Source organism: Chiroxiphia lanceolata, chromosome 3 (assembly GCF_009829145.1).
Source record: "Chiroxiphia lanceolata isolate bChiLan1 chromosome 3, bChiLan1.pri, whole genome shotgun sequence".
In the NCBI taxonomy this organism is placed as follows: domain Eukaryota; kingdom Metazoa; phylum Chordata; class Aves; order Passeriformes; family Pipridae; genus Chiroxiphia; species Chiroxiphia lanceolata.
The window spans coordinates 105661107-105676427 of record NC_045639.1 but is presented as its reverse complement, the minus strand read 5'-3'; the positions used below and the strand labels follow the sequence as shown (position 1 = coordinate 105676427).

Genomic DNA, 15321 nt, shown 5'->3' with positions numbered 1-15321 from the left:
GAATTTTTAATTCCTTTTTTCTTTAATAGCTTTGTTTACATGGGAATAATCTCTAACTAACTTTGATATTCACTTTGAAGTAAACTACGGTGTTGATTTACACTTCTGTATATACTGCTCTTTCTTTGGACTACAGTGGGATTTTACTTAGAGATGCGTGCTCAGTTCTGGGCTATCCATGCAACCAGACAGCCAAACTTCGCAACTTCTTAAACTGGCGGATTTCACACCAAACTCTTCTGAGAATGTTTCATGTGTATTTCAGCAAAATGGCAAAATCTCCTCCTGTCTGATTTTCCCTGTGTTAATTACTTTATCTTCCAAACCATATGCTTTTCTCATTTTGATTTGTCTGTGATTAAAATTAAGATATATATAATTCTCATGCAAGGTAGCAGTAAATCATTTCAATTCATCAACCATTAGGTTTGTCAGAGCAAATAGTCTATTCCTATGAGCTTTAATTAAACATGAAAAGATGGAAGTTTACTCTCATTGAAGAAAAAGAAAGCTGATATCCCAAGGTACTGGTAACATTCAGACTACGATTAGTAGAAACCTAACTGGAATGTCAGCTAATGTCTACATGATAATAAAAACTGTGTTTAATTTGGTAACCAAATGAGCTCTCAAATGCCCCTCCATACCACAGTACCCTGAAAAAGCAGCTGATGTTTCAATACCTGCATAGCAGGTGTTGTGGGTATATCAATACCCACAGCAGCATATTCATTGCAGCGATAATGGTGATTTGCCATCTCAATGCACCACAAACAGATGGAGCAGGTCGAGATGCAGTGCCTGGCTGCAAGTCCAGACTAATGCAGCCTCTTTAATTTTTGGGACATTCACATGCAGCTACAGTGACCAACAGCTGTCCATCTGGGAAGCTCTGGAAGTAATGTCAGTAAATTAATTTTCTGCAGGACCGATGAGTTTCCTGGGAGGAGGATGGAGGATAAGCTGAGGTGTGGAGTCAGAGAGGACACACGAGGGTGAAGGGACTCAGTTCAGAGCACCAAGTTCCTGTCCACACCTTAAGAAATAAGAATGTTGTTTTCAGCCCCAGGCCTTGTGTTCAAGCGAGATATTAAAAGCAGACTTTGGCACTAGAGGAAAATATTTCAATGTATTAGAAAAACACCCAAACTTTAAATCATATTAGTTCACTTCAGTGCTGAAATGAAGTGCCCAGGTTTAAACGCTCCTTCAGGAACCCTGTAATATGAAACAGCTTTTTTTTTTTTTTTAATACTTTAAACAAACAGAAATGTTTATAGTTCAAGATATGTGGCAAGATGAAATCCCTGAAATACCTTAGTTCACTTTGTCTCAAGTAACAAAAACACATGCTTACTAGCCTTCAGAATAAGGCTAGTATCATCCTAAAAGGATGATCTGGTTTCCAAAATCTCAGTTACTTAGATTTTGAAATAAAATTAAATACAGGTTTCCACTATGGCATGATCATAGTTTAATTGTAGAGTGCAGAAACCAGTAGAGATCTAGATTAACATCTGGCCAGAAGTGCCATACTATTATGCACACGTAGGACCTCAGGAAGGCATTCCCAAGCCATTCTGTAGGAAAAAGAAGAAGTCCTCACTCCAAAGAAATGAAGTAAGGGACATTTATATTTTGAACCATGAAATAATTTCAGCCCTGACCTTGCCAAAGACATCAAGCAAATGGTTTAACCTTGTTGTATCTCAAAAGTATTTTTGTATATAATATAAAGACTTTATATACTCTATTCATGATTACTTTTTTGGTCTGCAACAGAAAGGAATATCTCTGAAAGAAGTACAGTCAGTTTTACCCCTTTCTCTCTTCACTGCACATCCTCAAGGATTTTCACTGATTTTGTGAACACCCTTCCTTGTAATGAGAAGGAAAGCACAGAGATGGTATGAAGGGAGCTAGAAAATAGAAGTTTCAGGACAAAAAAAAGTCCAAAACACTTGACTTTTACCATAGATTGTGTAAAGGTTATGAGCCACTGATCAGTTTTGATAGCTGCTGTGAGGACTACTTAACAATGGTGAAATAAGCATTGTTACAGTGAACACTGTAACAGCTAAGGGACTTGGTGCTGACAGTTCACTGGGTTCTTTTTCTTTGAAATCTTTCATACTTTGTGTCAGCAATGGCTCTCTCCATCCAAGCTGCTGCACTCCTCCTTTATTACCCTTCCTATAACCTTATTAATGAATTCAGTGTTTTGCTACAGAAATAATCACAGTATCCCAAATTCATTGTTTTGATTTCTCAGAGGAATCCAACACAGATCAAAGGTGAGCTGTAAAGGAACAAGGTCTCTTATAAAAATGCATGACAGTTTTGAGAACTGGTGAACTTCCTTCAAAATAAAAGATGAAGTGAAAGTAATTTGCATGTTTTTGTTGGCAAATTTACCCAGCCAGCATTCTTTTATCAGACTAGAGTGAAAACTAGGGCATGAATGTAAATGGTTATATTTTAAGCATTCCAGGCTGCATCATCTTGTCCTGGTTGGACATACTCTCTTCAGTGCACTGGGCCTCAAGTTAGCTTAGAGTGCCTCCAAGAACCACACATAACCACAGAATTACAGATCTATTCAATACTTAGTCATAATCAGAGGTTTGGACTAAACCTTTGCATTCCCACACATCTGCTGACTCTAAGCCCTGGAGATGCCTTTGGACAGCTGGACTGCTTTATGGATTCATGTCACCATGATTCCCGCCTCTCACAGACAGAGTGTCAGCATATGTTACTGATTTGTTTAAGCATTAGGGAGAGTCATTCCACTAGCTTGGATACTCCACAAGCTACTATTTGGAGCAATTAAGATTTAGCTGCTTAGATTTCATCTTTTAGAATTGTCTGACTTCCTTGCTTTCTAGATTTAGAATCTCCAGAGGAGATTGTCTGGAGGATATGAGCCATTATATGTTCTGCAACAGATGTAAAGAAAAAATGTATTTTAGTCTTTACAATTAACCACTAGCCATAATACTGCAAATAGAAAGGGAGTTGCCCTTTGTCTCTGAAACTCTTTTCTACTAACTTCAGGACACTTAGTTTCACCCCCCCACCCACACAGACTTAGCTTTTAAACAGCTGCTGCCTTTAAATGGCAGCTAGCAATCTGTACATTCTTCACACCTGATGAAGAGCTCTCCAGGCTCTAGATCCAGCTTGTAGGACTGGATACTAATGGTTAATGGAACTTGCATCAGACTTCACAGCACTCAGGTCTCACAATGATAAACAATTTTGGGAACTCAGTACAGTCCTAAGCGCTTAAGTAAGGATCAGGAATGAAAACTCCCATTAGCTTCACTGAGATTAGGATTTCAATCTAAACTGACTCCATTCCACACTGTTAAAGGTTCTTAGCATCCGGTGTTGTCATTTACAGCTGTATTTTCAGAACTGTTTGCTACCCAGCATGCTGGTCCTCTACTGGAAATTACTGTTTTCAATTTACTTTGCAGCTTAAATGAGAATCTGTGTTTATTTACTGTATTTTGGTTTTCAATATGGTTGCTGATCTTTAAAGCTCTGTTTACTAAAGACAGATTTTAAAAGCTCTTCCACAGAATGATATTAAGTCCAGACATTATTTTTCCTGGGATCAGTACAGAGACAGAAATGCAGAAGGAGGGCACGTTACCAGTATCCTCCCCTTTCCTGAATCATCCAAAGTCAGCCTCGAAGTTAACCCTGCCTCCAGGATTTCTTTGATTTTGGTTTTATATGTAAGAAGCATTCTGGCCCTTTGTTTTAAAATTCATACAGCATAAGCTCAGCTTCTGTTTGAAACATATAATAAGCTTCTTATGTGGTTTTGCACTAGACCTGCATTTTGGCACAGCACCTGCCTATTCATGTTTATAAGGAGAAGAAAACGAATAATGGCAAAAGCAGTTTTGCATGGAAAACATCCAGGCAACAAGCCCATGCTTTTTTTTTTTTTTAAACAAAGTCCTGTATGAAAAGCAATTGCAATCTCTTTTGCTTTAAAGTTATCAGAAACCAGTTTTAATTCAGCTTTGGAGCACCAAACACATTGCTCATTCTGAAAAGCACTTCCCCATGGTATTTCTGGACCGCAAGCATAGTGACTTTTCAGCCTTTTGCATTCTGCTATATTAATTTGCCTTTCATAGGAAAATCACTGTACTTCTAGTGAAAGGTTTTTACTCTTTAGGAGCATTTGTTCCTAATGATTTACTATAATTGTCTCAAATGTGCAGACTTATACTAAGTGCTTAAGGAATACGTTAAGAATCTTTACCTCATCGACTGTTTTACAATCCCCCACAAGTCAAACTTCCACTGATACCAATAATGTTACTGTCATTCCTTTCTAACCTCTATTTGCCTATCTACATATGCACTGCTTCTTTATAGAGCCATCTTGTAATGTCCCCAGATCAGAGCTATTCACTGCTTTATTTGTTTGTATCAAAAATTTCTAATGTAACAGTAATGGCTTTATTATTCTGCATCAGTATGAAAAATTTAATAATAAAGCAGTAATGTTAATCAGTTTAAGGGTTTGTTTAGAGTCATGCTTATAAATAAATACATATGATGTTTTCTATGGTGTTGCAGTTAAATTTAAGTCGTACATCAAACAAACATCCTGTCATATTGTCCAGGAAGTCTGCTGGTGCACCAGATACAATCTTCTGGAAGGTAGCAACACATGAGCTAAAATCCTTGTGTGATAGATCAGTATTTCTTATAATTGGCATTATTTCAAAAACATGCTGTAGTTCTTCAGCAATACAGGATTGGTACAATATACTAAATATAATAATTATATTAGGCATAATATACCTAACATTGGTATAAAGTACCATAAAAGTACTTCTATTATAAGGAGAACTTAAGTGGCCAAACCACACTCATAAAACCACCACAGCTCTACCAGTTAAAAGAGATGATCCCAGAAAAATCAGTTTCTGCCAGTACAACTGCATCTATCTTCAGGACATCTGTAAACACAGCTGTGCCATTCTGGAATCCTACTTTTTTGCAGCCACTGAAAGCTTGAAAAGCAGCCCTAACCTAAAATTTTGAGTAGCTCTGTGCCATCTTTAGAAAGATACTAGCCTGTCTTGAAAATCTGGATAGAGAAAAGAGGCTGTAAATACACCCTCTTAAATTTCAATAGATCTTTGAGATTCTTTTGTCCTACACATATTAAAATGAAGGACTAGAAATCAATTCCCTTCAAGGCCAGAAATGTGAGATAGAAGCCAAAAATATGACAAACCATTTGATTGTAATTAATCAAATAGCATCACTTTTTCTTCATCTTTTTTTTTTCATTTAAATGTTATCTATAAAACTCTAGAACATAGCTAAATATATAGGTGCCATAAACTCACAAAGTGAATTGCTTTATTTAATGCTAGCATTATATCATGATCACTCCTAACCCTACCCTTCCAGTTATAGGACCATTGATGCTTATTTCTGTTGTTAATGCAGAGGATATGCTTTTCATGTTCAGTGACCCAGTTCCAAGAAGTATCACAATATAGAAGCCTATTTTCCACTTAATAAACATACATAATTCCTGTGAACATTAGCAGTGATTATGCACACTTACACACTCGAGGGCATATTCATCTAAACCCAGTGAATTCAAAAGATCTGAAGAAAAATGTATTTGGCCCTCTAGACTGCAAGAAACCCTAAAGAATGATAGGAACACTCCAGAATTTTTTATTAGTATATTTTATTTTAATGACAGTTTTGTATATTAATTTCTTAGCTCTCTGCTCACAATTCTAATGAAGTTTTATGTAAGATAAAAGAATTAAGGACTTTTTAGAAGAGAAAAAAGGAAAATTAAGAAAGCCAGGCAGGATTAAGTTAGGATATTCTTTTTGAACAGGGAAATTCTAGGTTTCAGCCTGTCTGATGCTATTTCCTGCAGAAAAAGAGGTTAATTGGGACATTGTCAGCATCCCAAAAGGTGATATCTCATCACAGGTAGATAAATGATAGGGTGAGCAGTGCAGATTCAAACAGGGACAAGATAATTCACAAAATGGGTAAGGTTAGAAGGAACCGGAGTGGTTTAACCTCCCTGCTCCAGCAGAGTCATCCTAGAGCACATGGCACAGGATTGCATCCAGACAGTTCCTGAATATCTCTAGTGAGGGAGACTGCACCACCTCTTTGGGCAATCTGTTCCAGTGCTTGGTCACCCACACAGGAAAGAAGTTCTTCCTCATATTCAGGTGGAACTTCTGTGTATCAGTTTCTGTTCTATTGCTGGGCACCACAGGGAAGAGCCCGGCTCCATCCTCTTGACATCCTCTCTTCAGATACTTATGGACATTGATGATGTCCCCTCTCAGTTACCTGTTCTCAAGACTGAACAGGTCCAGATCCCTCAGCCTTCCCTCATAAGGGAGATGCTCCAGTCCCCTGATCATCTATGCTGCCCTCCAATGGACTTGCTCCAGGAACTCCTTGTCTCTCCTGTACTGAGTTGCCCAGAACTGGACACAACACTTCGGATGCAGCCTCAGCAGGGCTGAGTAAAGGGACAGGATCACCTCCCTCAACCTTCTGGCAGTGCTCTTCCTCTAAGAGATTCAGAGTTTTCTACACCTTAAGGAGTACTAAAACCATTGTGATAAGGCAATTATATTATCTTCGTCACTTAAGAGAGAAAGCAAAAGGACTCCAGTCAGTTGGTTTTGCCTGGACTTCTAATGTTCTAGATAGTTCTCTGTGGGAGAGGTTTGAAAGGTGCAAGTCCCATATAAAAGCAGATACATATACCCTGGAGAAATGTAGAATTTAATACCAATTCCACATTTGTTTACAACATGCTGGCTTGAGTTTTAGCTTCTTCAGAATGTTATCCACAGATTTTTCCCCCTCCCATGCCCTATGCAGACTGTCAGGACAGCTAACTCGGTGTTTCAGCATTTAGGTCTCTTTGTGGCTCTGGGCTTGCAGTATATAACCAATTCTTCAATAAACTATTTCAAAAACTGCTGAAGCATTCACGTCATTCAGCATCATGCAGGGAAAGATGAGCCCTAACAGCTTGCCACAGATTTTGGATCCCAAGAAGAATCTATCTACCCAAAAATTAACCAATATTTTTAATGAATCTGTTATATTGCAGAAGATGCTAAATATGCAACAGTATAAAGTATGCTTCTACCTATTAGCTGCTTATTTAAGAGGTGTTCTTAACTAAGTATTTTTATAGACACTTCCACTGAAAGCGCTGCAAATAATTTTTCTGTAGAGTCCATTTGTGTAACTGCTATTTATTTTAAGCACTGGATGATTGGTATTCATAATGGAAACTTCAATAGCAAATGTTTCCAAGCCAAACTAGAGTGATTCCCCCTTTAGTCAATACAGTCTTCATCTACATCAGTCAACAGCACAGTACAATTGATGCAAATACGTAGACTTGGTAGAGTTGGTGTGGAGGACCTGACATCCATATTACACATGTTCTGGATGTTCTGCTTCAGATCAAATCAAGCTTATTAGCAGGCATTAGATACAGTAACATATTAGGTGGGATCTCAGGACACCTCTAGTTACATTTCATTAAAAAAAAAAAAAAAGGCAGCTCCTGTTCTCCAAGATTGTACACCCCATTCTGCAATTATGATGGAAGAGAAGTGGAGACATCAAGGAAATTCACCTTAAAATATTGCTCCTCATATAATATAAAATGTTTGGGCTCTTTAAGCTGAGGATATCTTTTACTGTGTGTGAGTTAAAAAAAAAGAGCTATCTTTGCATCTTAATTATATGACCAACACCTTTTTATCAATGCATGTGACAGTGCACCACACAACACATGAACAAAGAAATAATGTCACCTTAAGTAAATATAAATCTGAAATGAAGGTAAGTCTTGTATTTCTTTTCAAAATATATTGATCTATGGAAATCTTCTTCAATAAAATACATTTTAGACGGACAGATAAATGTCATCCCTCCCAACTACAAGCTTGTGCAGAAGAATTACAAATCAATACATGCTTCATGTATTTTCACCCTGAACATGCTTTAAGGGGACTGAAGTGCTGTAACTGCAATCATAATGATTTGGGTCTCCTGCTGGTGGCTCCTCCTGGAAAGAGCAAATTTCGCATCTGGGGTTTTGTCTGCAGCCAGCAGCTGGAGCAGGCAGAGTGTCCTGCACAGGAGAAGTCACCACCACGGCCAAACTCAGACTATTGGCTCCTCAGAGACATTATTTTACAAGCATTTCTGCAACAGAAAGAGAAGTACAGCTCTGGATTTACTACAGCTAATCGTATTTCTCCTCTGCAAAATTAGTATTTTGCCCTGTATACACACTGTATATAGGATGGCAAAAAACTGGACTAAATATATGACAGTGCCATTACACAGCAAAACTCAAACCCCACAACTACCAAAGCAAGGGAGACGACTGTATTTGATGTGCATATCTAAAGATATATGAGGCCATAAAACTAAAGGCTAGATATTGCAGTTTAGTAAGATTAGAAAGCTGTCTTCAAATTTCAAGAGCGAAACACTGCTTATGCTTTTCCTGTTATTTTTTGCACTACCATTTCTGTAAACATGATATTGAATTTACTCTCTGGTATGTCTTCATGAGTAAAGTATCTTGCGAAATATCTATGAATACTTCAAATGCCCCTTTGAGGGGACGTAGTCCTAACAGTTTTCAGCTGGTTTCAGAAGCACACAAAAACTATTAAAAAAAAAATTTAATCCATTTACTGTGATTTGCCAAAAAGAAAGTAATTATTGCTAAAGAGCTGACATACTTTATTAGGAATTTCGTAAAGACCGTTTGCTTTTCTCAGAAACATGTATGAGAAATGACTAGATGTCTGCTCTTGCTGGAAGTGCACTCAGAAGAACTGTTTAAAATAGAAGTTATAAATTATCAGTCGATAACATGCATAATACCTGAGGCTGTAAAAATTCTTTCATCTGAAAATAACATTTATTACAAAGTCATTCATTTCTTAAGAAAAGGATTGTGAGGCAACATCTTGAGCCATAAATATTAAAATATGAAGACAGAAGCTTATTTATGCAAGCTGGAGTTGGAAGGTTTTGCTAGACCATTCATTAGAAAGAAAAAGGGGCTAGGCATAATTTGCAGAATGATTGGGTTCAAGGCTGAAGAAATTTAGGAAAGAACTGTAGCATGCATTTGAGGGGAACAACAGTACCACTTGTCTGAAGAAACTGCCAGCATGCTCAACACTAACTACTTACATTTGAAAGGCTTTTTTATTTTTATTCAGCCTCACGTATTTATGAGCTGTTCTGATCTTACTGTTCATCACTGCCATCCAATATTTCTCCTAATTAACATTACTTTGAAGTCTCTGACCTTTAGGCAGACATTCAATTCTGAATTAAAATATAATTTTCTTTGTAACATGAATACACTTCTTATGCTACCCCCATACTCTTCTTGTTACAGAATAAATACATAATAAATGTAAGTAAAAGACTAAATTGAACTTGATAAAATAATGAAAAATAAGAAGAAAATAAACAGATCAGCCTGCTTTTCCTTTCCAATAAAATGAGAACAAAGTGACAGTAGGGAAAAAAATAAAGGCAATACTTAAAATTTATAGACAGAATTCCTTTGTGCACAGTGTGTAATTAATCTGCAGCTCATACTGCCATGAAACTTCACCACTGCCATATGAGTATGTCCAGCAATCACGTGGTTTGTATTGAGCAGGACCACAACCATCTTTTGAGGGTGAAAGAGGCCCATGAATTCCAGAGCATAGAGAATATTTTTCTTGTGAATATATCACAGCTCTTTTTCTAAACTTTTGTTTCCGGTCACTGCAGTTACATGAATCTCTGGTGTGATGACAGTAGCACTTCCCATTTATCTCATCATCATTGCTTCTCCCAGTAAAGTTATTCCTTAGTCTAAACGACCAGTAAGTCTTGACCACATGTTTGCTTTACATTACTGCATAACTTTTTCTGCAGTCAAATAGCAGGAACTTAGTTAAAGTAAGTTAAATAACTTACTTTTACGTAGAGCTGCTGAAACTCCTCAAGGTTCAGTCTACCACTTGGACAATCCTTTAGAAATCCTTTGTACCACTGTTTTAGCTCGTGTTCATTGAACTCCGTGCTCTTCACCAGATCCTCCATCACCTCAGGGGCCAGCTTGCTGTTTTGTTTCCCCATTTTGCCTTGAAAATAAATGAATACAATTAGCCAAATGTGGCCATTAAACTGGAATTGACATAAAGACTGAACTTCACATTTGTACTCACTGCTGCTTTCTGTCAAACACAACTTCCCAGATCTGTTAGTGAACATGAACCTTAGCCATACTTGAATACTGGAGGCTGAAAATATTGAAAAAGGCAACATTCTTCTTTCATTTAGGAATCTCAAGGCCTGGAGACAGACTACTTATTTGCCTTAAAATTAGGCAACATACAGCATTTTTTTACACTAAGATTGAAAAAGATTACTTAATTTTTTTCTTTGAATTTACCAAAAAAAAAATCAGAAATTCAGGGATGTCCACAGAATTACTCTTTGTCTCGAAAATCTCTTCTGATATGACATCCACATTAGCACCTATTCCTCACAGGTCCAGTGCTGTGGACGGAGAGGCTTGGAACATACAGCACGAGGTGTTCCACTGGGAGGAAGCAATGCAAGACTCCACACACTTGGTCTCAAAAAATGATGAAACTAAACTGGAAAAATAAATTTAATTCCTATATATTTGTACATATAAATGTATATATACACATATGTATACATAGATGTATATTTATATATTTAATGCATAGTTGATACGCATTAGATGGTTTACATTTCACACTGTTAACTCTGGAGATATTCAATGCATTAATCAAATGCATTTGGTATACACACTTATAAATATTAAACATAAAACAGCCAGAAATACAAAATATGCATGTATGTATAGATAAATACAGTAATTTCAGTATTACTCATGTTGGCCCTTTGAGATACTTCCAGGTTCTTTGACATTTCAAGAAAGACATCCTTTGACAGAACTTTAGAGAAATCCTCTTCTTTAATTTTTCCCATTCTGCTACAGTTTGCTTCATGACAGATGTCTTTCAGTTATTTTTCAGTCAGATGACAGACAACACTTAACTTGTCCTGTACAGAACTGCAAAGTGATGAATTTCTTTCCTGAGCCTAGCTTTGCATTTCCATTTTTATCTCCAGTTTAGCATCTATCTCTAATGACTGCACCACCCAGTTCTGATATTAATCGATTGCTTTTGGCACATTCCCCTGTTTCGAAGGGGCAATTTTCTTTCTCCTCAGAAGGACATACTTAGTTCTATTCCAACATATCGATCTATTTATATAATTTCCTTTATGGGAACCTTCCTTGAGCAGGTGCAAAGCTAATCACTCCTCCTTCATCTTTCTGAACTACAAGAACATGCTGCAAGGGCTCACCCAGCTGTTAACTAAGGGCAGCACACTGCTTGCTCTAAACTTATTCTGAAGCTTTGCCAGTCTGCCATTCACATGTTTTGGTAAACTTAGAACAAATATGCAAGGGTTTAACTTTCCAGTTAATTGCCACAGGAATAGCTGTACACTCAGATATCCAGAAATCAGCAGTTTTGACCGAACAACTGGTTTGCAATTCACAGTATTTAGAACAATTGCCCCAGCCTTATCTCTGAAGTCCCCATCTTCTCATGTATGACATTGACCTAATTTGGCAAAATCTGAATTTAAATCCCATGGAGACTACAGTATACTAATAGAGTTATTTCTCTAGCTCCAGCTCAGATAGCTTTTACATGAAACAATGACTGGTTTATTTGTTTTAGTCTTTATGGAGCCTGTTTATTTCCCGGTTTTGTTTTTGTTTTTTTATTTAAGCTCTGTTACCTTTGCAGTCATAACGTGCTTTGCCTAGGACCCAGAAGACCTTTAATGATTCTCAGCAGTTATGGTAACTACCTTAGGTAGATTCATAAGACATCTTTTGGCTTTCTTAATTTAGCCAAGTGTTTTTTTACTTGACTCTTCATGTGGATTCTTATCCCCATTAATGTTTAACTCAACAACACCTATCAATGAAAAAAAGCATCTTCAATGAGCAAAAATCAGGTGGTTTTGACTGACAATTTTTCTGTAATAGTAACTTTTAAATCATTGTTGTGTTAACTTTAAAACCCTTGGAACTGGCACTACACAGGTGGAAGCAGACAGAACTGTGAATCTCAGCTCCATCTTCCAAAGTTACCTGTATTGTTTTCAATATTTTGAACATAAAACACTACAGAACATCTATAGAACATGGAGATTAAGCATGTAAGAATACATGAATAAACACACATATCCACATGTAACCTTTTCTATCATCAGATTCAGAGAAACAAGACACCAGCTTTCTGCTTCTGCGATACAGGTCCCTAATTTTGGTCAGCTGCTTGTCTGCCACAGGTAAGTCCCAAACACTATCCATCCATATCTGATGTACTTCACCATAGAATATCCTACAGTAAATGAAAACCACAGCTGACATTTTGATAAACACTCTCAAACACTTATCTTTTCCACAGAATCAACCTAGTATTTGAGAAAGGTATAATTTGGGACTGCTGGGTTCTGTATTTTTATTTGCTGCTTCAGCATAGCATGGTGCATAATCTGCTGGGCTCTGTTTGAGACATGCTGACCAAGCTGGTCACAATGCCTTCCTGGAATTAGAAACGTTCATTCTTTCTCCATGTTTTAAAGCTCTTTTCTTATAGAATTGAATTACAATCTGTAAGAAAGCTCAAGAGTCTCATATAATTATCAGATATAATCTCACACTTCTGGCTATGGAAGATCCACCTTGTTTGGGAATAAAAACTCAAATACACAGATTATCTAGTTAATCATATCCTAACATCTTCTAGAGCTTCACTGAATCTCTTATTACTATTGAAAAAGTACAGTCACCCATTAGCAATGAGTATGCTACCACCAACACATTTAATTTTCTAAATGAAAACTATTTTTAATTACCTTATAATCATGGTTTTGCAAACATGCATTTTCTTTGTAAAAATCTACGAATATGCATTAGGAAAAGACAGGAGAGAACAGCTGCACAATCACTAAGTTTTCAAGAAGAGGAAAGATCACTCTGCAAGCATTTCTTTCTTTAGTAAATTTTACCATTTTAAACTATAAATTTGCTTCCAATTTCCATACTTCCAACCATGTAATGTGACAATTGAAACACTGCTATTCATCTTCCGTTGTGTTTTCTGGCAAAAATTATGAAAGGGAAAAGGAAAAAAAAAGCAACATGCTTTGATTTCAAGTCATTGTGGGGGAGAGATTCACAATAAACAAGGTATTTGGGTGCCACATGGCATCAATAAAGGTGTCAATTCTGTTCCAATGAGGTTACTCTGGCAGGAGAATGCTTTTAATACTAACAAGGACAACACAATCCAAAGTAGAGATCAAGAAAAACAGCAAAACTCTACCATTGTGTAACAAGTAGCAACAGCAATGAAGGTTGAGTTTAAAAACGTGTCCCTTTTCTGAAATGCTCAAAGAGGCCATCAGCTGCCCAGAGAAAATGGCTTTTGAGAAATACTAAGTAGACTAGTACTCCAGTACTTCATTAAGTAACACCTTAACTGCTGCTTTCACAGGTCCATAGAAGGTCAAATTTAAAAGATGGAAATTTATTAAACAGTCAATCCCCAACTTGAGGCAGTCCAGGCTGTGCCAGCAGCAGGTAAGTGCAATATGAAGATGTACCTGCCTGCTCTTTGCCCTGCTGGATCTCAAGAGGCCCATGCCAGCCAGCTTGGGAAGCAGGAAAGGGCTTCAGCAGCAGCTGGAACTTACTCTAAAATGGTTCAGCAGCATGGTTAGCAAACATTTTATATGATTTACTGGGGCCTTTAGAGGCAATGGGCATTAAGTCACCATGTAGAAAGAGGAAAACAGTTCTTCCAGTTTTAAGACCTGGTATCATTTGTTTAATAGCTTTCCTGCAATGCTATCATGCGTCCCACATGTGCTTGTGCTATTTCAAATGCTCTCCACTCGATCATCATCCAAAGCTCCTGGCCAAGCAAGGTTTTTTCCCTGGAATATCTTACAGCAATTTCTGCACAGGTTTATCAGGTCTGCAGCTCCCACTTGGCTTGCCAGTACTAAGCTGCCAGTGTGAGCACAGTTCTACAAAACAAAACTTTATTAAAGACGTAAGGAAAAAATACTTGAGTTCAATAGCAAAACGTGACTTACGGAACCTTGTTTGCTGTTTAATGCTTTCAAAAGATCTCCCAAACTGTTGCTAACACAGCTTCATTTGGACTGACTTCTTTCCCCTCCTCTCGTTACCCTCCAGCCTCCTCAGCAAGTGCCCAGAGTTCAAAGGGACCAAGTGCAAACAAACAGAACTCTGGCTGTTCCTATAGAGGAATAAACTGAGTGCTTCCAAAGATCTTACTGAAAAAGGACCCAAATTCCACTGAGAAGACAGCACCAACTACATCCAGCCCTGTCCTTGAAAACCAGTTCTGTGTTGTTTTGCTTACTTCCCCTAAACACAGTTATATAAAACCATTTCCTTTTCATGTTCCTTCAGGAAAAGTGCTGCCAGGAGGTTGAGGGGGGTGATCCTTCCCCTCTGCTCTGCACTGGTGAGACACATCTCACCAGTTCACCAGGTCACTGGATCCACTGCTGGGCTCCCCCTACCAGACAGACATGGACTTACTGGAGCGAGTCCAGCAAACAGCCACAAAGGTAAGCATTGGTCATACAAAGGAAATCTGAGAGGGCTAGGGCTGTTCAGCCTGGAGAAGAGAAGGCTCAGAGGGTCTTATCAGTGTGTGTCTAAACACCCAATGAGGGGAACAAATATGGCAGAGCCAGCCTCCTCTCAGGGGTGCCCAGGGAGACAAGAGGCAGTGGGTACAAACTCAGGTTCAGGAAATTCTGTCTTAATGTAAGAAAATGCTTCTTTACTGTGCAGGTGATCAAACACTGGAAGAGGTTACCCAGAAAAGTTGTGGAGTCTCCATCCTTGAAGATACTAAAAACCCCACTGGACACAGTTCTGTGCAATCATCTCTAGCTGACCCTGCTTGAGCAGGGGCTTGGACTTGGGCATCTTTGGAGGCCTCCTCCAGTCTTGGAGATTCTGTCATTCTGTGACACAGTGAGGGGGAAATGGGGAAGACATACCACCTGTTTTTGGCATACGCAGTAGCTGCCTAATTTCACTAAATTCCCCCATGGATAGCTGAGAGAAAAAGT

General features: G+C 38.0%; 1 protein-coding gene across 5 annotated transcripts in view; it reads right to left on the bottom strand.

Moving 5' to 3' along the window:
• Positions 1-15321, bottom strand: part of VSNL1 (visinin like 1) — a 90181-nt gene that overhangs the window by 40325 nt on the left and 34535 nt on the right. For all 5 annotated transcript variants that reach the window (XM_032682298.1, XM_032682294.1, XM_032682296.1 and 2 more), the window contains exon 2: positions 10057-10223. In XM_032682298.1, the coding sequence (XP_032538189.1) occupies positions 10057-10218 (162 nt within the window). In that variant the 5' untranslated portion in view covers positions 10219-10223. The remainder of the gene's footprint in view (positions 1-10056; positions 10224-15321) is intronic.